We start from the raw sequence: 25,093 nt of genomic DNA on the forward strand, positions 1-25,093 counted from the left end.
GCTTTAGTCCTCAGGACCACCGTGAAGAAGCAGGGCACTGAGTAGTGAACGGCCTTGCGTTTATCCCTGTGTGCTGTAAAAATATCATTATTTTCTGAGCACACAATACCATAAAAAAAACTGGGAACCATATGTTTAAAATACATATTACTAATTAAGAAAGAATTTAATGGAGTTGATTAAAATTCAAATTAAGAAGTTATTAAAATAGCGACCAAATGAATCCTCAGAAAACAGGGGACTAAATTAATGAAGAAAGACTAAGGGAAAAAAGATAGTGAATTATCAAACAGAAGGTAGTAGAATTGATAAATAAATCAAAAGCTCTTTCGTGGAGGTGAGAAGAAAAAAACTACTAGTAAATCTAATTTGAAAAAGGATTGTGTAAATTAGAAATGAGAATGGCAGAATAATCATAGGTAAAGAGTAAATTAAAAGGCTCATAAGAGAATAATTTGCCCGACTATTCAAATAAAAACAAAAACTGAATGAAATAGATGACTTCTAAGAAAATATAAATCTCCAAAATGTATCGCAGAATTGATCCATAGCCATGAGAGAAATGAGGAATGTTTTCAAAGAGCAAACCTCCAAAAAGTGCTAGGCCGATAGTTTAGGAAGTGAATGCTGTAAAATACTTTGAGGCATAGAAGACTGCAGTGCTCTTCAAATTGTTCAAGGCCACTGAGAAAACATAATGATGTTAAAATATTTTCAAAACAGCAGAACATGATAACAAAACTAAAAACTGACCATAAAATTAAGTAAACTTATTTACGAATATCTATAAAATCATAAAAATATAAATCAGAATTAGCAGTGCGTTAACAAATAATTACTCTGATCATGTAATGAAGGGTGTTTAAGTTAGGAATACAAGTGCAAATCTCTGTTAGGTAATCTATCAATACCATTTACCATATTAATAGACAAAAGGAGATAAAGATTGCATTTTAAATACATGCATAAATTAATCTGGTAAAATTTGACACCACATCCTGAATTTAAAAAATATAAATAAATATACTAGAAATGGAGAACAGTTTTATTCCCCTGATGTGGTGCTTAAAACAACTCATAATTAATTGTGAAACAGAGGATTTCTCGGTAAATTCAGGAACAAGAATGATGATACTATCACCATCACCATTTAAAATTGCTAGTAATTTTTAACTCCATGATTAGATAAGAGAAAAAATATTCGAAACTAAGAATTAAGAGAAACTATTGGAATTATGAATATGATATATTATACACAGAAAGTCCAAGAAATATAACTACAAAAGGAATTAATAAAAGAATTCAAAAAAGCTGTAGGTTATAAAGAGGGATAACATGAAAATTAGTTTGTGGGCAATAATAGGTTATACAATATAATGCATATAAAGATTTTATTTACAACGACAAATATATTTAGACTAGGCATAAATATTTAGGCTATCTGGACATAAATGTGGAAAAAGGGTTACAAGAGAGAAACGTAAAACTAAACTACAGTATATAAATGAGATTAGAATCAATGGGAAGATACATCTTGCATATATATATGTATATATACTCAAAAGTGTTAATATATCCATTCTCCTTAAATGAACTTATAAATGCAAATGATATGTTTGAGAATATCAAGAATTCTTATAAAATTGACAAGTGCTACTAAAGTTTATGTAACAAAAATAAATAAATGAGATTTGCCAAGGAATATATAAAAAAGAAGAGTAAAAATGGAAATAGCCATACTGACATTAAAACATATAACAATGCCATGATAATTTAACAGTTTCAGATTGATATAAACAGATTAATGGAACTTGAACTATTCAAGATATTTGAGAAATTAATTCAAATAAATACTGAATTTTATAGATGAAATCCATAGGAAACAAGATGAAATATTCAGTAATTATTGGGGAAGAATTGGCTAACTCTTTTGGCAAAAAGCAAAGTTGAGACTCTACTAATGTCCCACTATAAACTAAATTTTGGATAAAGGATTTGAAAAATAACTTATAGAAAGTTACAGAAAATAACTATTGAAATTTTGAATATATACAAGTGTTGTTTGTATGCCTTTCACTCTTGCTTCAGTTTCCTTTTTCTACTTCCTAATTTTCTCCTTTCTCCCTTCTTTATTCATTTTACTCCTTCTCTCTCTCTATCTCTTCTTCCTCCCTATTCCTTTAATTTCCTTCTGTAACACCACTTATCACCTTTCTCCATCCTGCTCTGCTTATAATATGGAGCACTTAATTATACTTCTAGAATCAGCAGTTATAGTCAAGGTTAGATAGGTTTCTAAGCTATGAGTTTAAACGTCGTATTAATAAGGCCAATACCAGTTTAATTCCCAAGGGTAGCCAGGAATGGAGTATAGAGAAGAGATATTTACCTGTCATTACCATTTCTAGAGAAATACCCAGTGTCTGTTCTTCCAGCAATGAGATTTTTTTCAAACTTGGTGATTAATGCGTTAAGCGGGAGTACACTGTGACTATTTTTGCATTTAGGTCAGTCTTCTGTGTGTCAGTATTATGTTTCCATGCTCAAACTACTGCAGCTGAAGAGTTGGGTGCTTTTCTCCAAGAAGCGCAGAGCCTTTTTTTCATTAGTGTGCTATTAGCGCACATTATGAAGTCAGTGAAACTAAAGGGAATCTCTAAGCCTTAGAGGTTTTAGATAATAATGCCTCAGATGGTTTTGCCCTTCATCAAAGATGTTTATAATTTTTTATACTTCCTATTTCTCTGTGAAGAGATAAGGAATATGTTTCTAAAGGCGTCCAGGTCTGTGCTTCATAGATAGGGAGGCCACATGTATAAGTTTGCCTGGGACAGCCCTGGTTAATGCATATGGTTCCCTCATAGTTGTTGATAGAGCCTCCTTTTAAGCATGAAAGTGTCCCAGTTTGTAAGATGAATTATATGGTTCTTCTATTCATGGACCATAATAAAACCAGATGAGCTATTTCTTATATGCATTAGTTAAGGCACAGTTGGGTTTTTCTCCTATGAGCAAAGGCCCTGCTGGTGAGTTGGCACAACTGAAAGACCACACTTAACTTTTTCTGTTTCTTGTGACATATCTTGAGAAATTTCTGATTTTTTGAAAACACTGAATTGCTCACTTTTGTGAGCCAGTTCATCAGTCTGAGAATTAGCTGACAAAGTAAATTGCTCTTGAAAAGGTTTGATCCTTGTTGAAAATCAGCATGATTTAGGGATAAGTGGAACTTCCAGTTGAGTTTTCCTGGGAAAATAAAATTGTTGAATTTGCTGAAATAAAGACACGTTTTGTTTGATTTGCCAGCTCTTCAATTACAGTTTATTGAAAATTGTGAAGTTTTGAAATTATGAGCTGTGACTGCATTCGCCCTGCTTTAGCCTAGTGCTTGCTTCTATCAGACAAATATGCAAAAGAAACCCTTATTGACTTGGCAAAGAGTAAGGCTTTTTGGTCGAATGAGTTATGCTGGGTAACAAAAAACATTTGGGAGAATATGCAGAGTGTATATTTCTTTTCTGAAAATTTGAAGTCCCCATTCTTTTGTGGAATCTAATTTTATTTAAATTTAAAGGAAAACTAACAATTAAGGAATAATATATGAGTATGAGGAAAATACAAAAATGAAAACCTAGTGAGGAATAAACAGAAATCACACAGCTGACACAGATAGGTCAAAAGTTATTATATAATTTAAAAAGCTTCTCAAAATATATTTAAGATAAAGATATTATAATTCTCCTGGCTTCACAATATAGAGCTCATTAGTTTTGGATCAAATGAAGGTAATATTATGGTTCATCTCAGGTCCCTCTCCATTTTGCTCACTCTGTTGCAAGTTGCCCTGCCATCTCCCTGTTCCTGGAATGTGCTAGTTTTCTAATAACTTGGGAGTGCTCCTCACAAAGATAGCTCTTTCTGCCACTCAATTGCCATCTTAAATGTCCCCCCAGAAACTATCGCATCTAAAGAAATTGCCCTATCACTTTCCATCCCACTGTCCTGCTTTATTTCAGCCACAGGATTCTGTCCTTGTGAAAAATTATTTTTAAATTTTAGTTTCTTTTCCCCCCTACAAGCAGATAAAATCCACAAAAACAGAGATCTTGCTTATCTTGTGCATTGCTATATCCCAAATGGTCCGTAAAAGGACCTGGCATACAGAATTACTCAATTATTATTTGTAAAAAAATGACCTTGCTATGTTTCAATAGGTTAACACTCATAAAATTATAGAGCATGCATATAGATTGTTTAATGAACAAAGTATTGTGTAGATTGTTGGAACTTCAGATGTCAATTTATAAAGTGTGCCTAACACATCAAATCACCACAAATCAATTAACCTTGAGGGCAAAATGATGCAATAAAACAACTTTTCCTTTGAGGCATAATAAACAAGTGTGATGTTCCAAAATTCCTTAATGAAGAAGTACAAGAATCCACTATTTAAACCAGTTATAAAATTGGGAAATTTTGTACCTCAATTCACACAATACATACTTGTTTTTCAAAGTGAATCATATCCCCATTGACATAAATGAGGGAGGAATCTGGAACACTTTTCTAAGTAATTATTTGGCTGATTATACTGCAAAAATATTGGAAATGAAACACACAATTATCACTGTAGACAGAATATGAAAGAATAACTTTTATTTTTCTGTTTTGAGTTAAACCCAGCCTCAACTCCTGATAAGAAATATGAACTTCTCAGAGAAGTTGGTATGGCTAGTAAGTGTGTGTACATTTGTGACTTTCTCTGAGAGTCAACCAGCCATCCATGTTATCTATTCTTAAAATCTTTGAAAACTTTCTTTACCCTAAGTCTAAGAAAACCTAACATTACCTTTTTTCATTGGATTATTATTATTGTCGAGGCTGATAAACTGCTAAAGAACCAGGCCAGTGATTGAACTTTATGTTTTTATGGTAATGGTCAAGCCACTTTCAGAAAAATTCTAACAGCATCTCGGAGAATGTGATATGAAGAGCATGCATTTGTCATGTGCGTCCAACAGCGCTCTGCAAACAATTTTCAAATGACATTCTGCATATCCAAGCTTTATTTGGATGCATACACATCTGCTCTCCTGTTAGCAGTATTATCAAATAGCTTCGAGTGGGTGTACTTTAAATATTTGAAAGCTTTTCCATTCTTGAGAAGCCCTGATAATGCATATGATGATGATCTCAGTTCTTTTCTATCATGATGAATTTTATAAGACTTGTTCAACATGTAACAGATATTAAAATATGGTTTTCCTAGTTCCTTTGAAATGTAGAATTTTAAAAGTTATATTAAGATCACCAAGGATATTTTACTACTGACAGGTTTCTTTTACATCTTAGGTATCCAGATGTTATTGTACAAAACAGCTTTTTAAGAATTTATTTTCTTTCTCTGAATACAGGCAATGAATATTCATATAATATATATAAATGAGAAATTTTCTCCCATCACTTTTCTGATTTAATACTCAGCTAACTATGTTTGGTTTAAAATTTTCTTTTCACTTCCAAATTATTGTAAGCATTTTACACAAAGTAAGCATTTTAAAATAGCTCAGAGGTAGCAATAAATACACATTTACATGTAACTATTAAAAACTGAGACATAAGTGATCTGTATCCAATATTAATTATAGAGTTCTAAGGATTTATATGACCAATACAGCAATATAATACCAATTCTACAATTATGGCTGTTAGGACTGAGAGAGAACAGGTTTTAACTGCTCATTGAAACAGTTAAACCAAAGATTGGAGACATCAAAAGACTCTTCTAAGGATACATGCTACTAAGTCATATGATTTATGTTCCATGACTCTGAGTCCAGTGTTCTCACTGACTATATCATGTGCTTTTCATATAGACATTCTTAAAGTAGTGAGTATAACAGCAGTGATTTAAAATTAGGAGTCCTCTTGGTGAATCTTTGCTATAATATTTATAGCAGTGAGTCTCAAATTTTAAAGGTGTACATAAGAATTATATCAGATGGTTATTTAAGATAAAGATTTTTGAGTTCCATCTCTAGGAAGGTGTGTGGGATGACCTGTGGTAGAATTTGGATCTGCAGTTTTAACAAGATTTTTTGGTGATTCTGATTTATTCAGTAAACATTTTGAGGTATCATCTTTATACTCAAGCATAAGGTGTGTATATAGAATATAATTTGAAATATGTATATCAAACATATAGTATCTCTATATGGCATTGGATGATTGTCTTTCAGAATGATGAGAATTTCTAAAAATACAAGTGAATATAAAAATATTTTTAAATAGTCCTTTTTTTCTTAAGATTCAGAAGTTTTTGTTTAATTGAATTATCTTAGTCAAAAGTTGTTGACAGCACATGCCCATCCACCATCCATCCTAACCAAAAGAGGTAAAGAAAAGTTTCTATTTGAGAAGTGATTATCCTATCAATTTAAGTGTGTCAATGGTAATAAATGAAAACATGTATTTTAATATGAAAACAGATGATTAAATGACTCTACTGTCTATTCTAAATATGTATATAACTGTCAATCAAATAAATGTGACAAAAATTAATGTGCAGAATCAAAGTAATCGGTTTTAATTGTTCAAGGAAAAATTGAAGTCACCTATCAAGCTAGATGAGGAAAGATGTCCAAATTTTATTTTGGCTAGTTATTATTTCCCATGGTAATTTACTATTTTATTTTTTCGGACACCTGAATTAACTATTCAACCATTCACTAGTCAGATTTTCACACACTTGTTTGGCATGAAGAAAAAAGTGGGGGAAAAAATGGTGTTTGTGAGATTATTCTCAAACCAGTCCTTTTATCTACTTACAAATCATTGACCATCTGTTTGCTTCCTATTAACCCCTGGTTGTATCTTCCTATTTCCCACCTTCCGGAGCCCTTGGAGATGAAGTTCTGATTTGTTGACAGCACATGCCTAGTTTCTCTGATTCTTAATCTTCCACTTAATTGCTGAGATGAGAGCATATCTCTTCCTTTCAGGAATATGCTTAAGTTTGAATTATACTTCTGGAGATAGAAACCTTGGATTTGATTTAATATTGTCTGTGTATTGTCCACTGAGCAGCCTCATCAGAAGTCACTTAGAATTCTTTTTTTCTCTATCATTCTCTGAGTTTCCATACCTAGTGATATTGCCATATGTCAACATGATGCTCAAATACAGAAAAAATGCATAGATATTGGTCTGGGGAAATTTATTCATGGGTATATAAGTCAAACCTCACATACTAGTTTTAAAGACTAAGCAGTATGGCTTGACCAAACTGTATGGTATTTCTTGTTTACCTTTATCTCGTTTCTTATAACTTTGGGGCTTGAACCTTTGGGTCAGTGTGTAAGTAAATGGCAAATAGTAATTGATTAAATTCAGCTAATTTTTCTCTGAGAAACAAATTTTCATTTTTAATGCACTCTGTTAGTAATTGAAAAGTTGGCAAAGAATATATTGACTAATTACATAGAACAAGTTATACATATTTTTACTACCTTGATTAGCCCACAGACTTTAAATTTCGATGGTCTGGCAATGATATTATCTTATACTATATGTTTGGCTCACATTTTGTGGAACAATGTCTACTTGATTTTCTTTTTTCATTCATCCCTCTCTGAACACAATATTAACTCACTCAGCGATAACTTCATCCATAAATTAAAATCACATTATTACATTTTGACAGCTATATTGATAATATATGATCCACAACAATAGCTAAGATTTATTGAGTACTTAATGTGTGCATGGCACTGTTGTAAGCACTTTCTGTTTATGTCCTCGGTCCCCACAGTACATTTATGAGATTAGTACTGTGATTGTGAAACTGGCACATGGAGGTTAAGTAATTCACTCAAGGTCAGGAAAGTTACACTAATTTAAATTCAAGTATTTTAGTTGTCAAGGTCCCAGAAAGGCAGGAGAAATGTTGAAAATATTCTCATGCTTATTTGAACATGTTAAAATCTACTCATTTCTAGTCAACTTAATGTAATAGCAACTGAAACACAGGAGATAAATAAATTAAAGAAATGAATACTAACTAGTCAGTTTTTATATTTTTATATCAAATTCTTAGACTTCACATATCCAGATTCATCATACGTGATTGTTTGTAAAATTAAATTAAACATTTATATTATAAAACTATGGTATTAAACCAACATTTTAATGTTATTTTTTCATAGGTTTAAGGTATTTTTCTCACTGTTAATAGAAATAAAATATATTACAGTGAATATCATCCATAAATTTAAGTTTAGACAAAGGACAATATTCTCCTGACAATTAAAAGCACCCACAACTGTTGTTAAATTGTAAACAAAAATTAAGCCATTGTTAAATTCTAAGCAAAAAGAAAAATTTAAAAATTTAAAATACCTTTGTCTATAATTTCCAGAAGGAACGCTAAAAGTAAAATAACAGTTGCTTGCAATGTGGTAGAAAAGCCACGTGAGCTTACTTTTCTGAATGTTTCCTGGAGGACAGTGTATGTTTTATAAAACATTGATGGTTTAGAGACTGGCATCTATAAAGATGGTTTCTGTGCTTAGTGCCACATAAGTCAGAGAGGCCGACGTGAGGGCAAGGGGGACAGGATGTTCTACCAGCAAGGCGCAACAGTGTTCTAACCTGGGCTCTCTTCCCCTTTAGAGAGAAGAACAACATTTTCCCTGGTTTTAAGTCTCAGATGTCTAGGTTATGAAAACACATTCATTGTATCTAAAAAATTGTAGACTCTGAAGTTTACTCCAATAGTTAACATCTCCATTTATGTAAAATAAATGAATTGCAGTTGTGCTTTTATGAACACGTTAAGACAAAGTCATTTTTATGGTAGAGAAATAGAGTGACTTTTCTGAAGTGGTTACAGAAAAATGTATTAATACTTTTCAAATACAAAAATTAATAAAACTACAGCAGAAAAGTAATTGCAAGCTTCCTTTAAAGGACAGATTCTTATTAAATAGATGAAAAAGCATGGATCAGGGGGACAATTTGATTCTCAGCTGTGGGACTTGCTGTGAGTGTGAGTTTAGTCACATTCCTAATTACAGTTACCTTATGGAAAACATGGATGATCAATAATATGATCAAATACCAACGTATGTAAAGTGTTGTGGATATTACACAGCACATGGGTACTCAGGAATCGGTAGTTTTATACTTTCAGGTTTTTTCCTGTTCAGCGAGATTGCTGATTTGACAAATACTTTGGCTCTTGGACATTTACATCATCCCTTTTCTGCTGTGTAAACACTGTGAGATGAGAGAAAAATGAAATATGAGATGTACAATGGTGATGCTAACTGAAAAATGACATTTTAGTTGAATGTCACAAATAAAAATAAAGCCTCATTTTTATTTACATGGTAAGTAGTAAGAAAGCTAGGTTAATAAATGCATACTATGCATTATTTCTTTAGTTGAATGTTACATCAGGTAAGCTAGCTTGGTTGCAGAAAATAACTTAATACTCAGTAAATTTAAGATTTGACCTTTTTTTAAAGATTTTTTTTTCTCTTAAGCCTTTGAAGATTTAATGTTAGTACTAAATTAGCCGAACCCACATAAAAAGGAGATATACATTAATGAATAATTAAATATAGTATCAAAAATTAAAATCAATCTCATTAGATAAACACTGCCAAGTTTTCTGGCAAGTTATTTAATATACCCACATTAACAAGATTTATTCAGAATGACAATTCATTGATCACAATGGTATCTGAAAATACTTTAAAATCAATTGGACTTTCTTCTATTGGGAGAAATACATTAAGTCACTCAAATTTTCAAGTGCTCCAAAAACAACATGAAGAATAAAATCCGTCTTTGAGTTGTTGATAATCTGTTTCATTTCTGCTTTTACAGCAGGGATGTCAATGTAGATATCTCAATATGCACATAGGACTATATTGAGAAGCATACAGGAAAGACTGGAAAATTACATGTCATCTCCTCCACCAGAAAATTTCCTGAGCTTCTTGATATATATAGTAGATTCTGATCAAAATTTACTACATCCAGCAAAATATCAGAAGTTAATAATTTTGGAACACCAATTATGTGTTGTATACTTTTAAGTTTTAAAAGTATACAACTATCCCTACAACTATCCTATAAAATGAGTTGGTTTTTTTTACCCTCATTTTACAGATAGGGAAACAGAGTACGGAGAGGTTAAGTAGTAGCAAAAAGCTTAATACAAATATGAACTAAATCTCATGTGTGAGTCCAAATCTCATATCCTTTTATGTCATGCAGTCTCCTGATAAGATAAGCTGCTTAATCATTTCACCAAAACTTGCTCTGAGACAATAAAATAGATGCCTTCTTACTAGGTAAGAAATTCAGAAATTTACTGACATCGTTGAAATCCCCTTTGGTTGAAGTTTCCATGTGGTTGGAAAAATGGGTCAAGGTTACTTGAGGAAGAAAATGTAGAGGAAAAAAAAATTGTTTCAGTGAATTGTAAAGAATCTTTATATTTGAAAACATTAAAGTTCCACAAATCTAGTTGAGAAATAAGCAAATATTTGAAGGGAGGATGTCATTAAAAAATATCCCAGAAGAATTTGGATTGTACAAGAGATGAAGTGAGTATTAATATGATTAAAATTCTACATCACATATGTTCATATAAGTAAGTAAATTTTAAGAGATGATGAACTTACTTAAGGGCAGAACTGTACAAGCATTTGTCCAAGAGAAGACAACTAGACTAAAGAACATGAATGGTCTCTTCCAAACTTAAGCTTGTATGTGTCTTTAGGAACTACAGTGTATTTTTAAGATTATAAAAAATATTTTCCTGATTTCTGAGCACAGAAATTTAAGGGGAAATTGATATATTGTTCAATTTTTGTTGCAATAAAAATTTATCATGTTCCACTAGGATTTTCATATTTTGTTTATTAGAATGTGCGCATTATAAATAGTGTTAAATAGTGGGGTTTTTCTTGAAGAATGCTTATAAGTTAGGTTTTAATATTCAACATTTGTGGAAATTAATTACATTTCACAAAATCACCAGTTCTAAATTAAGAAACACCCACATTTGCATGCACACACACACACACACACACACGCAAAGTATCTTTTTAACCACCAAAGAATAAAATTTCATTCTAGAACCTCAAGTAAATGCAACATCAAAACCCCAAACTTCCGACCATTTCTGCGTACTGAGTGGGAGGGTAGGTGAGGCTGAGTGGAAGAAATACCCATCGGAGCATGCAAACAAGAGCCAGAGGCTGAATTGGATTGTCAACAACACAAGAAAGTGTGTGGACTTGTTGTCAAAGGGTAGAGAGAAATCACAGAAGAATGATTAATTCATAACTAGGGGAGATGTGTGGACAGAAGTGAAAAAAGGAGTAGCAAAGTTTGTGGCTAGGATAGCAGTGAAACATGAAGCAAAATGAAATGTAAGTGATGGTTCAGGCTTTTCTGGAACTAATTTACACAGAGGGATTATGTGTCAGGTGTTATTTTCTTATCATGGCCAAGATATCAGGTTACTTAAAAGTGCTAAATTAGACTAAACAGATAATTGATATGTCACATTCCGCATCCTTCCATTTTGGTGAAATTTGTAATGCCACTTTCAAGGAATTAATTTCTCTTTTGTTAGAAACTGAAAACAAGTTGTTTTGTTTTTGTTTTCCTGAAAAATGTACCATCATGCATTTGCAGTCTTAGGCTTCAGCGATATATCAAATGGTCTACATAATCACCTTTACTGATCATTACCCCTTTTTGTAAATCAAGATAATTGTTTCATTTAAGGTTTGGGGTAAAGTGAATAATAAAATGAAGTATGGACAGGATTTATATCTTTAAGGAATTCAAGTTCCTAATGAAAATATAAGACTTAAGAACATTAAATAACCACAAGTAGAGTTTGGATATTAGAGTTAAATAAGCATGGGCCAATACTAGCCCCACCTCATTTGGCTATCTATGTTTGTCTAAGTTATTTAACCTTCTGAAGCCTCATTTTCTCCATCAAAACCAGGATAATTGATTGCATAGATCTCCTGGGATTATTTCGAGGATAAAATTAGATAATGTGCATCTATCAAATTACTTGGTCACTTGGCACATAGTAGATCAGAATTATTGTCACGAAATTCTATTGACCATTGTTAATGGAGCTAAGAAAAAGAGAAAATGTATTTGGTGTGGCTTTATAATATAGTCTTATAAGAAAAAGTCTTTGGTTATTCGCTAAGTGAAACATATCATATTAGAGATTAATAATCAAAAATATATTGCATTAGACATGAAGATGTACTAAGACCCTTATGTCTTTGGAAAAATCTTCAAATGTTGCCAATTTTATTGATTTGAACAACTTATTTAATGTCTTCATAAGTTTATTTTGTTCATCTGAATAAGCAATGACATGTAATCAATAATCTTTGGGGTGCCTTATAATTCGTAGCAGATATAAAATGATTAAAATATTAATAGACGGTGAATTTCTTTGTTGTACTTAAAAACATCACAGATATACTTGTCAAAAGGAGATATCTGTGATATCTGTAAGAAATATAGAGCAGTGACTATGGACACTATTGATCTAAAGAACATTAATGACATCGTGCCAGCCAAAATTCCACTTTCTTCTTGAAAACAGACTCACTCGTTTGGAGATTTGTCACATACCAATCACTTCTTTAAAAACTTCAAACGAAATGATAAATATTTTCAATTATGTTCTCATGACCATGAGAATATTTTGTGATTATTTCACTGATCTTTTTGCAAGGTGATCAAAGAATATAAAGGACTACAAAATATTAATTTAAAAGAAAAGGACCATGACACATAAGAAAATATTTAACTCTTTTTTAAAAATTTTATTTTATTATTAGTTTCAAGTATACAGTACATTGGTTAGACATTTATATAGTTTATAAAATGATCCCCTGATTGCTCTTTCTCTCCTTAGGTCTCCACCTAGCCATTACATTAATGCTTACTGCATTCCCTATGCCATGCTCCCCATCCCCATGACCATCTATCAACTAATAATCTGTACTTCTTTAACCCTTCACCCCATTCTCCCAGCCTAACCTCCCTATCCTCTGGCCATCACCAGATTGTCCTCTATATTTGTGAGTCTGTTTATGATTAATTCGTTCATTTTGTTCCTTAGATTCCACATATAAGTGAAATCATATGGTATTTATCTTTCTCTGTCCGACTTATTTCACTCAGCATAATAACCTTTAGGTCCATCCATGTCGTTGCGGGTGGTAGGATTTTATTTTTTGTAACAGCTGAGTAATATTCCATTGTTTATATGAACCATAACTTCTTTATCTAATCGTCTGTTGTTGGGCATTTAGGTTGCTTCCATATCTTGGTTTATAGTAAATTGTGCTGCCATGAACATAGGGGTGCATAGATCTTTATGAATTATTGGTTTAGTTTTCTTTAGATAAATACCCAGAAGTGCAATTGCTGGGTCAAAAGGTATATTTCTTTTTAATTTTTGGAGAAGCCTCTAGACTGTTTTCCATAGCGGCTATACCAATTTGCAAACTCACCAACCGTGTACGAGGATTCCCTGTTCATATTCTCGCCAACACTTGTTGTTCTTTGATTTATTGATGATAGCCATCCTGACAAGTGTCAGTTGATATCTCATTGTGGTTTTAATTTTCATTTCTCTGATGATTAGTGACCTTGAGCATTTTTTCATGTCTATTGGCCATCTTATCTCCTCTTTGGAGAAATATCTGTTCAGGTCTTCTGCACATTTTTAATTTTTTGTTTTTTGTTTTTGTTGTTGAGTTGTATGAATTCTTTATATATTTTGGATATCAACCTCTTATCAGATGTATCATAAGCGAATATCTTATCCCATTCAGTCAGTTGTATTTTCATTTTGTTGATGGTTTCCTTTGCTGTACAAAAAATTTTAGCTTGATGTAGTCCCATTTGTTTATTTTTTCTTCTATTTCCCTTGCCTGAGGAGATATAACCAAAAAGAAATTACTGTTAGAAATATCAGAGAGTTTACTGCCCATGTTTTCTTCTAGAAGTTTTATAGTTTCAGGTCTTATATGTAAGTTTATAATCCATTTTGAGTCTATTCTTCTATACAGTGTAAGAAGGTGGTCCAGTTCCTTTTGTTTGTTTGGCATGTATCGGTCCAATTTTCCCAGCACCATATTGAAGTGACTGTCTTTACCCCATTGTATATTCCTGCCTCCCTTGTCATATATTAAGTGAACGTATAGGCGTGGATTTATTTCTGGGCTCTCTATTCTGTTCCATTGATCATATATCTGTTTTTATGATAGTACCATGCTGTTTTGATTACTGTAGCCAGGTAGTATAGTTTGATATCAGGTAGGGTGATTCCTCCAACTTTGTTCTTCTTTCTCAAGATTGCCATGGTTATTTGGGGTCTTTTCTGGTTCCATATAAATTTTAGGATTATTTGTTCTAGCTCTCTGAAAAATGCCATTGGTATGTTGATAGGGATTGCATTGAATCTATAGATTGCTTTGGGTAGTATGGCCATTTTAATGATGTTAATTTTTCCTACTCATGAGCACGGTATATGCTTCCATTTATTTGTATCTTCTTCGATTTGAAAAATTTAACTCTTAAATCCAATTCTCTTAGGAAGAGATGACAGAAAATTATCATGGATTTAATGAAGTAGTAAATCTATCTATTAATGAGAAACTCATGGTTTTACAAGGCCATGTTAGTAAGATGGGCAGTAAAGGAAAATTTTAGTATGCTAGATAATTTACTTAAGTTGTTAAATTTTTTTTAATAAGGAAAGTTTATGTTGTATGAATTATATATGTAAAAATTAGTGGCACTCATATCTAAGCGGAGATGATCAGTTATATGCCAGTTCTTCAGTGATTATAAGGCTTATTTGATTTAGCATTGGTAACAACATGGAAAATTGATTGATTTGTAATTAACCAAAGGAAGTTGGGAAATTGATGTGAATGTTTATAATCTGTGCTTTCTTTGCTTTCATGGTATATTTCTAATTTTCTCTGGGCATCAATGCAATATAGTTTGTATTACTTTGTGTTAAAATCTATATACCAATATACTTTTAAGGGTAGATATTTTATCTGAACATGACTTAGTTCATAAGCTTCAGATAAGAGAGCATGCCTGTTCTCAAACAGAAATTTGTCTGTGAAGTAAATCAAAGGAATAAATAAATTAAATCCAACTGTGAAATTCAGTGCTTTGATCTACAGTTTGGGGGGGCGGAAGCCAGGAAGTTAAGTACTGTCTGAGTAAACCTTTTGTACATAAATGATCCTCAAAGTGAACCTTTTAAAGTAAGGTCATTTTCAGAAATGACAGAAAGTCAAGGAAGCAATAATCAAAGAATTGTTGCTTTATTCAATTAGAGCCCCATTAATGGTTCTTTAAGTCATACTGACTTGATAAGAAGGTGGAAAGGGAAATAACCCCAAAGTTACAAAGGTCGTCCCAGGGATAATAGATGTAAATTATAGACAAATAAGTATTGAAACATCATTCCTAAGTCCAGGTCACTTGGCAATGACTTTGCACTGGACATTTGCACACCATATGTCCCAGTTTACAAGAATGAAGACAGAGATCTCACTCTTTCTGATTTTCACATGGATTTAGTAATTTCTATAAATCACTTAGTGTTTTGGAAGTTATCTCCCCTACCCTCAACACACTCTTCCTTTGTCTCTGCCTCTGTCTTTCTCTGTCTCTATTTCTGTCTCTGTCTTTCTCTGTCTCTATTTCTGTCTCTGTCTCTGTCTCTGTCTCCGTGTGTGTATGTGTATGTGTGTATATGTTAATTAACCAACATGTTTATTAACTACTTAATATAGACTAAACACCAAGTTGTGGAGGGAGTGGATGAGTGGTGGGGATTCAAAAGTAGTCAAACTAAATCACTTTGTCTTTATCACATATGTATAATATATAGCACATGGCTCTTATTCTTAAGAAAATGATATCCTAGTTATGATCACAAGTAATAAAAGCAACAGATCTAAAGAACTACACAAGATAGTACAGTGCCTCAATCCATCAGGCAACTTAGGTGTTTACATTTTTTTCTCATTCAATTTTAGTTTTCTTTTTCCTTATTACAATAAATTTCTCACAAACGCAGTTCACATTCTGATGTCCTGGGGGTTAAGACTTCAGCATATGGATTTTGTGGGGACATAGTACAGCTCAGAACACATATCATCGAACCACTCTTTGGAGAAGGAGGGCAGGATGCCAGGCTGGTGCTGGAAACTCCCGGGCTGTTTGACAGAGTAGATGTGGGTGACAATAAGTTCACAAGCTGATTCCTTCAGTGAGACAATGTGGATGGAGGAGAGTGACTAGGCATTATGAATGGTTTTGTTGCTTCTAAGAAACAGGTTGGAGAAATTTAAAGGCTAAAAACTATATTTATACTGGAAATCCTGTGTCATAATATTTCATTAAAAATCAGCCTGCAACATATGAAGCATGGCCTGGAACCACCTCATCACTGCCTCCCCCATTAATAAATGATCTAGGACTCAAAGATAAGAAATAATTGAAAGAGAACCAGCATGGAATGGAATCTTTACAGAATGCCACAAATGAATAATTTTTAAAAAATTAGAAAAAGAACAAAACAAAAGAAAAAACAAATGAAAAAAATCACTAGAGGATAGGCTAGAGAAGAAATGGGACAGAAATGAAGAGTTAAAGAGGATGAGAGAAAATTTGGCAAGAAATCTGAAATGTACTTTGTTGGTATATCTGATATAAGAAAAAAATAAAGAACAGGAAATGTTTGAATAATTGAAGATAATTTTTCAGAAAAAAAAGAGAAAGTTTGAATCTACAGAATGAATGGACCAAACATATCCTCAAGAAATTAACAGAGAATAATTGCAGTTGAGACATAGCCTAGTAAAATAACTAAGTATAAAGACAAAGATATTTTCCAAAGCAGACATGTAAAATTCAAGTCATTTACAAGGCAATAATTAATTTAGTCTTATAGTTACCCACAGCAACAGTCACGACTAAAAGACAATATACCTATAAAATTGTCAAAAAAAAAAAATAGTATAAGCTGAAGAGTTTAGACCAAAGCAAGTAAAATGTCTATAAAAGCAGCAAACATTTTTTGAATGTGTAAGAAATCAATGGCCTTTGATGAAATCATGATGATAAAATACAGCCAATATTAAGTTAATAAAGACTGGCAGTGAAATCTAATAAAATCTAATTAAATTTAGGATAAAAGACTAAAATCAGTGTGAGAATTGTAGCTTTAAAACAATGTAAAAATTATAAGTCTTGACTACGTCAAAATTACATATCTTTAGAAGGCTGAGCTTCGGAGGAGGGAAAAAGAGTTGGGAGATTGTGCAAGGATGTGGGTTTATAAAGCTGAAGGTCAAAAGATATAATTCAAAACTCATAAATCGGGTAATGTAAGTATTAGTTATACTTAAATAACATAAAGATAAACATTAAGAAAATAGAATAATTGAGAGGGGAAGGAAAGTATATTACTTAAATTTTTGCTTATAGTAGAGAAACTAGAGAGAAAAAAGCATTAAGATATTACATAAAATTATAGTTATAGTGTAAGCATGAGAATAAAAATACATCTAAATTATCAGAAGAAATGAAAAGAAAGCAAAAACTGTATATAGAAAGAATATAACCTGTAGTGATAGAACTAAGATTAAATGTTTGTGCCGCATCAATAAATATAGATAAATGTGAATGGACCAAATGTCCTATTAAACCAAATGACTCATCATTTGGATCAAGAGCAAAATCCAACATGTGCTGTATACAAGAAATATCAGATCCTGCTGATGGCTTTGTCGGGGGTGGATCTGAAAGAACCAAGTCTGGAAATGAGAAGACCAGTCAAAAAGCTACCACAGTTTTTCATAGGAGAGATGATGGAGTCTTGATCTGAGACAGAGTAGATTTAATAAATCGGGAGGATCTGAGAGCAGAAGAATTTGTTATTGATTGGATGTGGTATTATGAGAGAGGGAGTGTGTCTCCTAGGTTTCTCATGGGATCATCATCAACTGAGACAGAGAATATTGTCTCAGTTCTATCATTACAGGTGTCTAAGAGAAAAATAGTCCATTTATCTTCACCTCTTGAGTTGGGTGAGTCTGTGGGCTACCTAAGTAGATCTGCTGGGCACATAGTATCTATATAAATTCAAATCTCATTGGACAGGTCTAGGAGGAAGATACTAATTTGGAACTTTTCTCAATAGAGGTAGTAGAAGGAAGTTCATACCTAGTCTGTGAACTATATGTTAAAGACAAAAATGAAATTTAAGACAGTTCTGGAGTTCAGCATAGAAGGAGGGGGATATTATAATGGAGATGTCAAATGGGAGGGAAAAGAAATTCTATTCTTCCTCATATAGAAGAATTGAGTTTCTTTGATTGGTTTCTATATTGGAACACACATTGATTTTTAATATGCTAATTAGGACTTTCTAATGCTTATGATAATCTAATTGTCACAGCAAGATCTTATTTCTATTATTTTACAGTAGAAAATCTTCCAAGCATAGACTCAAAATTACTGCAATAACTGCTGTAAATAAATAAAATGCACTTGTGTTCTGCTGCATGGGTTTACTTAATGTTAATAGCTCAATTTTTCTAAATTATATTTTATCAGATACAGGTTTTGAAATGATTTTGTAATAGTTCTTAACACTGAAGCCATTGTAATGTCTCTTAATGGTACAATAGAGTTAAGTCAAATACATCCTTAAATACTCTGAACATTTCACTTTTCCTATTATTTATGACAAAATTCCATTTTATTACAGCTATGAGTCTCCATAAGGAACATTCCCCACAAGTAATTTAACATTTCAAGTTGTTAAAATCACTTTGATTTGAGCTTCAGAATTTAAAACGCTACCCAAGAATGCTATAATTATGTAGGAATGTATGACTTGTCAAATATAGATTTTAAGCATCCAATCAATTGAAATGAAGCACAATCCATAAAAGTCTTTGCAAAATTATATTCCTTTTTGAGGGGGTGGCACTCTACGGAAATATTCCATTTCTTTTTCCTCTGTGAGAAAGAAGAATAAAATAGTAAAAGAGGGAGAGTGTTTCTGGGGCGGGATGTAGGGGAATAGGTGGGTAATTCGAGGTACAGCCGCACACTTTCCACCCTCATAGCCACGCCTCACAAAATTGAAATCAAGGACTTCCTGCTCACAGCCAGAGGAAAAGATGCCAAATCTGTCAAGATCAAGAAAGATAAAGATAATGTGAAGTTTAAAGTTCGATGCAGCAGATGCCATTATACCTTGGTCATCACAGACAAAGAAAGGAAGCAGTCCCTGCCCTCTGGTTTCACAGTGAAGGAGCTGAAATGAACCAGACATTCTGATCTGAACTGTACTGAAATTTTAAAAATTAAAAAAAAAAAAAGTATAAGGGGAAATGCAAGGGGAGGAGGAGTAGAGAAAGGGTAGCTGGACCTGTGCAGAGAAAGGCAAATTGGAAGAGAGAAGAAAGACATTTATTTGACTTTCCTATTGTACTTAAGTACGTTCAGGAGTACAGAAAAATGTGAAGGCACAGACCTGGAGCCACCTTTACCTTCTGGCTGGATTGGGACTAGGGTGGAGATGGAAGTGGCAGGAGACAAAGAGGCTGGACAAAATCCTGGAGAATAGTTACTACGTGTAATAAAAGATAAAGATTAGGAAACTAAAGCTAATAGTTTATCTCTTTACTGAAAAGGACAGGAAGGTATGTTTATAGAGAAGTGGGATTATTCAAGGAAAGTGAATTCTGTGGGAACTTTGGATATATCCATCTTCTTGTCATCTTTTTTCCTTATCTCCTTTCCTACTAACCTCTACCTCTTTTACTACAATTACAATCTCTTCTCCATCTCTTTCTTTCTCCTTCTGTCTTCTTCTCTTCAATTGCCCTCTGGCCTCCACAGTCACTCATATCACCTCTATCATACATACTTTTCTCCTCCCTTCTTGTAATAAGTCTACCTTTCCCCCAAATTCTGAAAATTTTCTGAGAAAGACCAAATAAATAAGCAAAAATAAATCTCACAAAATAAATATATTTTGATGTGTTTAAATTTTCTTCATTTTCTTAGACTTTGGGATGGAAAAAGAGTCCATTATATATTCTAGCTTTATCTTTTAAGTATCTAATAGAAGTAATAATATTACACAAAAGTTCTATCTTTTAATTTTATCTATGTATAGTATTAGTTCCATGAAAAATCAATACTTGATAAGTTTATAAAATGTTGATTTTGAGTGGGGGGATATTGTTCAGTATATGTTAAAAGATTTATATTTCTATCCAGTACTTATCAGTGATTCCTTGATGCTTGAATTGCTTTAGAAATAATTGATTGGCAAGCACAAACTTCTTTTAGTGAATTAGACTTCATGGCAGAAAAATATTGCCTGAAAATAGCAACATATGCAAAAATTAGAAGCATTTGTCTATTTTGCATGTAATACTAAAGACATTTAGTATAATTTCTCCTTTACCTCTAAGTAGCTTATGTTAGTGCCTGGAGTAAATGAGAGGTAACTGACGTGACAATCTCCAGGGCAGAATTGTAGTCCAGGCCCTACCTTTCACCAGCTTTGTGCCTTTTTTCACTTCACTTAAAATCCCTGGGCTTCAGCTTCCTCATTTGCTAAACATTGAGTGTGCTCTGCTAGAACAGCAAGGCCTTTTAACTCTGTACCACCACTTTCTTTTATAAAAGATACTTTAAAAGTCATCATCATGCTCATTTCCTTTTTAAAGTTCAGTCTGCTTTTAAAAGAAAATGACCCCATAAAATGTCAAGGCATTTTAAAAATGAATACCATTTTGGAATTTAAATATGTTCTTATGTCTAAATTATTTAGATACACTCTAAATCTGGGAAGTACATTTCATAGTTGAGAAGTACCTATCCCTAAAGTAGGAATGATACCACATATATTTGTCTGAATACTATAGTCTTCCCTCTCTATCTTCGGGTTTTACATTCATGGATTCAACCAATCAAAATATTTAGAAAAAAAAAGTAATCCCAGAAAGTTCCAGAAAGCAAAACTTGAATTTGACACGCATTGAGCACTGTGCTGAATCCAAGTAAATGAAGTGATGTGTAGGTATACCTTGTTGTAGCCTATATGAAGATATAGGTTCTATGGAAATACTAAGTCGATTTATATAAGGGGCTCTAAAAACCATGAACTTTGATATTCAAGGGGTCCTGGAACCAATCCTCTATAGATACCAAAGGGATGACTATATATCTTGTAATTATTTATATTTTCTAGAACAAATAGAAAAACATATATATCTTTGTATTATTTGAACTGTGAAGACAAAAGATATCTAAAGGAAGATGTTAATTTAAATAATATATTATAAAATTTAATTTCAAAGTATCTGAACTATTTTTCATGAAGATGGCTCCAAAAGCAAAGAAGAAAATCCCTGCCCCTCCCAAAGCCAATGCCAAAGCAAAAGCTTTGAAGGCAAAGAAAGCAGTGCTGAAAGGCATAGATGGCTCCAAAAGCAAAGAAGAAAGTCCCTGCCCCTCCCAAAGCCAATGCCAAAGCAAAGGCTTTGAAGGCAAAGAAAGCAGTGCTGAAAGGCATCCACGGCCACAAAAAAAAAAAAAAAAGAAAATATGTATGTGCACATCACCCACCTTCGACAGCCCAAGACACTACTGCTCAAAAAGCAGCCCAAATATTCTCAGAAGAGCACCCCCAGGAAAAACAAGCTGGACCACTATGCCATCATCATGTTCCTCCTGACTACTGAGTCAGCCATGAAGATGACAGCAATACACTTGTGTTCATTGTGGATATCGAGGCCAATAAACAACAGATCAAACAGGCTGTGAAGAAGCTCTGCGGCACTGACATGGTCAGAGTCAACACCCTGATCAGGCTTGATGGAGAGAAGGCATATATATGTTAGACTAGCTCCTAGCTATGATGCTTTGGATGTTGCCAACAAAATTGGGATCATCTAAATTAAGTCCAGCTGGCTAATTCTAAACATAAAATTGTTTTACTGAAAAACAAAAAAGTATCTGAACCAAAAGAGAGTAAAGCTATAGGCCATTCAATACAGTCTTATTTAGGGCATGCTCTGTGACAACTGATGGGTTAGGTATTGAGGGCACAAAGAAGAATTAGAGTTCCATATTCTAGTCAAGGAGACTGAGATATAGTGATTGGTGATGTACAATCAGATACACAGATATAGGGTGATACAGAAGGTTGAGTCAAGGTACTGGGCTAAGCTACTGCATAAAGTGATGTTTCAGTTCAGTTAGAAAAGATGAAAAAGTATATCCCAGGTAGGCAAGACGATGATGGCCAGAGGAAAGATCATGGGAGGCAGATGACAGAGCATGGACAATGGCTCAGATGGAAAAGCAGTATCATGAGTTTGGAGAAACCTAAGTGGTTCTATATGACTGGAGAGTAAAAGGTAGAGAAAGTTTCAGTGGCAGGAGAGGAGAGAAGGAACAAGCAAGGAGCACAAGACTAACACCTTACATTTTATATTTAAAAACTTAGGATTTACCCTGATTGCATCACAGAATGAAAAAGTGATTTCATGAATTAGGGTGCCTTTTGGAAATATTATTTTAAAATATTCTAAGGAGAATAAACTGGAGTTGGAGGCAAGAAACAGTGATGTCAGTCAGGAGACCATAGTGAAAGTCTGCTTGAAAGATGATGAGCTATGACTTGTGTATTTGGGCTTTCCAGAGAAGCAGGACAATATAGAAATGATTTTAAGGAATTGATTCATGAGTTCTCTGGGGCTGACAAGTCTGAAATTCATAGAGCAAGCAGGTAGGCCAGAAAATCGGGTCAGAGTTTACAGTGCAGTCTTGTGTCTGAAATTCACAGGACAAGTCAGGTAGGCTCAAAACTCAGGCTGTGTTGTTATGTTGCAGTCTTGAGGCTGAATTTCTTCTTCTTCAAGAAACCTCAGTCTTTGTTCTTAAGGCCTTCAACTGATTGCATGAGGTCATTTATGGAGGGTAATCTGTATTACTCAAAGGCTACTGATCATATGATCAAATGTTAATCATATCTAAAAATGAACCTTCACAAAGACATCTAAACTGGTGTTTGGTCAAACTGGGGACCATAGCTTAGCCAAGCTGACACATAAAAATTAACCATAAAAACTTATAATTTTCATTCATTATATGTATTAATTTATTGTGAATCATTACTTAGAATTTACAGATGGTGTGATTCTCTCTCGCTCTTGCTCTCTCTCTCCCCGCCTTCCTCTTTCATGCTAATTCAAATATCTAAATTAAGATAGCACTAGAAAATGCAAAATGAAATTATAACCAACCAATATTTTTGCAGGTTGTTATCAGCAGTTGCAAAAATAGTCTGATTATTAAAACAGTGAAAAAGGTCATTTCTCTGAATTAAAAACAAACAACAACAACAACAACAAGGATCCCACAGTGACACAGCACACTTGCAGTGCCTTTCTCTGCCATCTTGTCAGCTCAGCAGCACTGGCCTTTAGTATATGTGTCACTAGATGAAGCCCATGTTGGGAAAGACTATGATCAGTTTATGGGAAACTGAACATGTCTTTGTCCTTAAAATTAGTCTTCTCTTTAGCAGCTCTTAACCTAATGCATATAACTTTTTAAAACATCAGAAAATAATTCCCAACAACATCAGAGAAGCCACACTTCTGTGGACAATCTTTTCAAGTCTAGGTGTAAGGCTCTTTTTGGATCATTGAAAGAACATCATTCTAAGAGGCATGCATTGCTCTCCAAAAATGAGTTTTACATTTTGGAGTGGAATATGCTTATTTGGACAAAAAGGTGATCATTTAATGGAATCACCTCTATTAAACAGATTAAATCATCTAGTAGAATTATTAAGTCTATGAAATGTATTGTAAAGACTCTTCAGTTTTCCCTTTGGAGGTCTGTATTTTCTTTCTTCTAACCTCCCCACTGTGATTCCTTACTCAGTCTCGACTTTCCTGGTTATGTTATTCCTGGTTATGTTATTCCTGGTTATGTTATTGACCCATATTGCTGGCCTCCATCCCCAAGTTAATGTTCTATATCTACTTTCTTAGCTAAAAATGCAACACATTTATGGGGTAGGTGAGGGTGGGTTGGTGTGCCTTATATTTAAGGCATTGTGTAAGCCTTTTAACATGCTGTCTTTGTAGAGAAAATGCTTTAACTACTGAGTTGAAATTAATAGGAAGAAATTAGAGTTTCAAAGAAATCTGGCAGAAGTGGGATGGGTTCGTTGTTGCTATTGTATTTTTGGTCCTCTTCAAATCACACACTAGATATGTAAATGATTTAATCTAATTGCAATTTCTTTAAGGTTCCATACTACCCTGATGAGCTATGAGTTTCATAAAGATGAATTTCCTACATAAAGACACACTTCTTAGGTGCCCAGGCCTTAGAGTTATTCTGCATTCCCTTCCTATTCCTGGGCATGAGACATGTGCAGCAATGAGAAGCTGCCCAGAAAATAAGTCCAGGTAGATGGAGAAAGTGTCTCACCTAAATTTAGATCAGTTGCTGGGAAACAGAGCAGGGCATTTCTATCAGTTACCAAACTGAGGAGAAAGAAGCTAATTTCATATGCTGAAGTTTGTGGCAAGGGACTGAAAACCTATGGAGATGGATACAAGTTGGTCTCTAGTCGGTGAGAGCAGTCCTGAGCAATTTTCTGAAAAGAAGTTGTGTGCCTCTGATTATTATAGATCACCACTCATGCTCAGTGGGAGGCCCAGGAGGAGGCAGGCAGTCTTCAGCTGATTCATGTCTATTTCATTCACTTTTCCTTTATATTCACTTTTTAAATTGTATTTGTAAGCTCCTCCCATGTGAAGTGTCAAACAGATGAGGCAAAACTACCATCCAAATGTGCTACCCACGAAAAACCTCCACTGCTGGTCTTCGTTTTGGCTTTCAGTTTGGAACCCAAACACAAATTACAGTATGACATTTTAGAAGT

At 33.5% G+C, this 25,093-nt stretch overlaps 1 protein-coding gene across 1 annotated transcript; it reads left to right on the forward strand.

Moving 5' to 3' along the window:
* Nucleotides 1-17,810: 17,810 nt before the first annotated feature.
* LOC102888752 (60S ribosomal protein L38-like) lies at nt 17,811-19,435 on the forward strand. The gene is made up of 2 exons (XM_015592819.1): nt 17,811-17,913; nt 19,236-19,435. Exons 1-2 carry the CDS (start codon nt 17,811-17,813, stop codon nt 19,433-19,435), a joined length of 303 nt encoding a protein of 100 aa, XP_015448305.1.
* Nucleotides 19,436-25,093: the final 5,658 nt, after the last annotated feature.

This window comes from Pteropus alecto, unplaced genomic scaffold (assembly GCF_000325575.1).
Source record: "Pteropus alecto unplaced genomic scaffold, ASM32557v1 scaffold24, whole genome shotgun sequence".
Taxonomy (NCBI): Eukaryota; Metazoa; Chordata; class Mammalia; order Chiroptera; family Pteropodidae; genus Pteropus; species Pteropus alecto.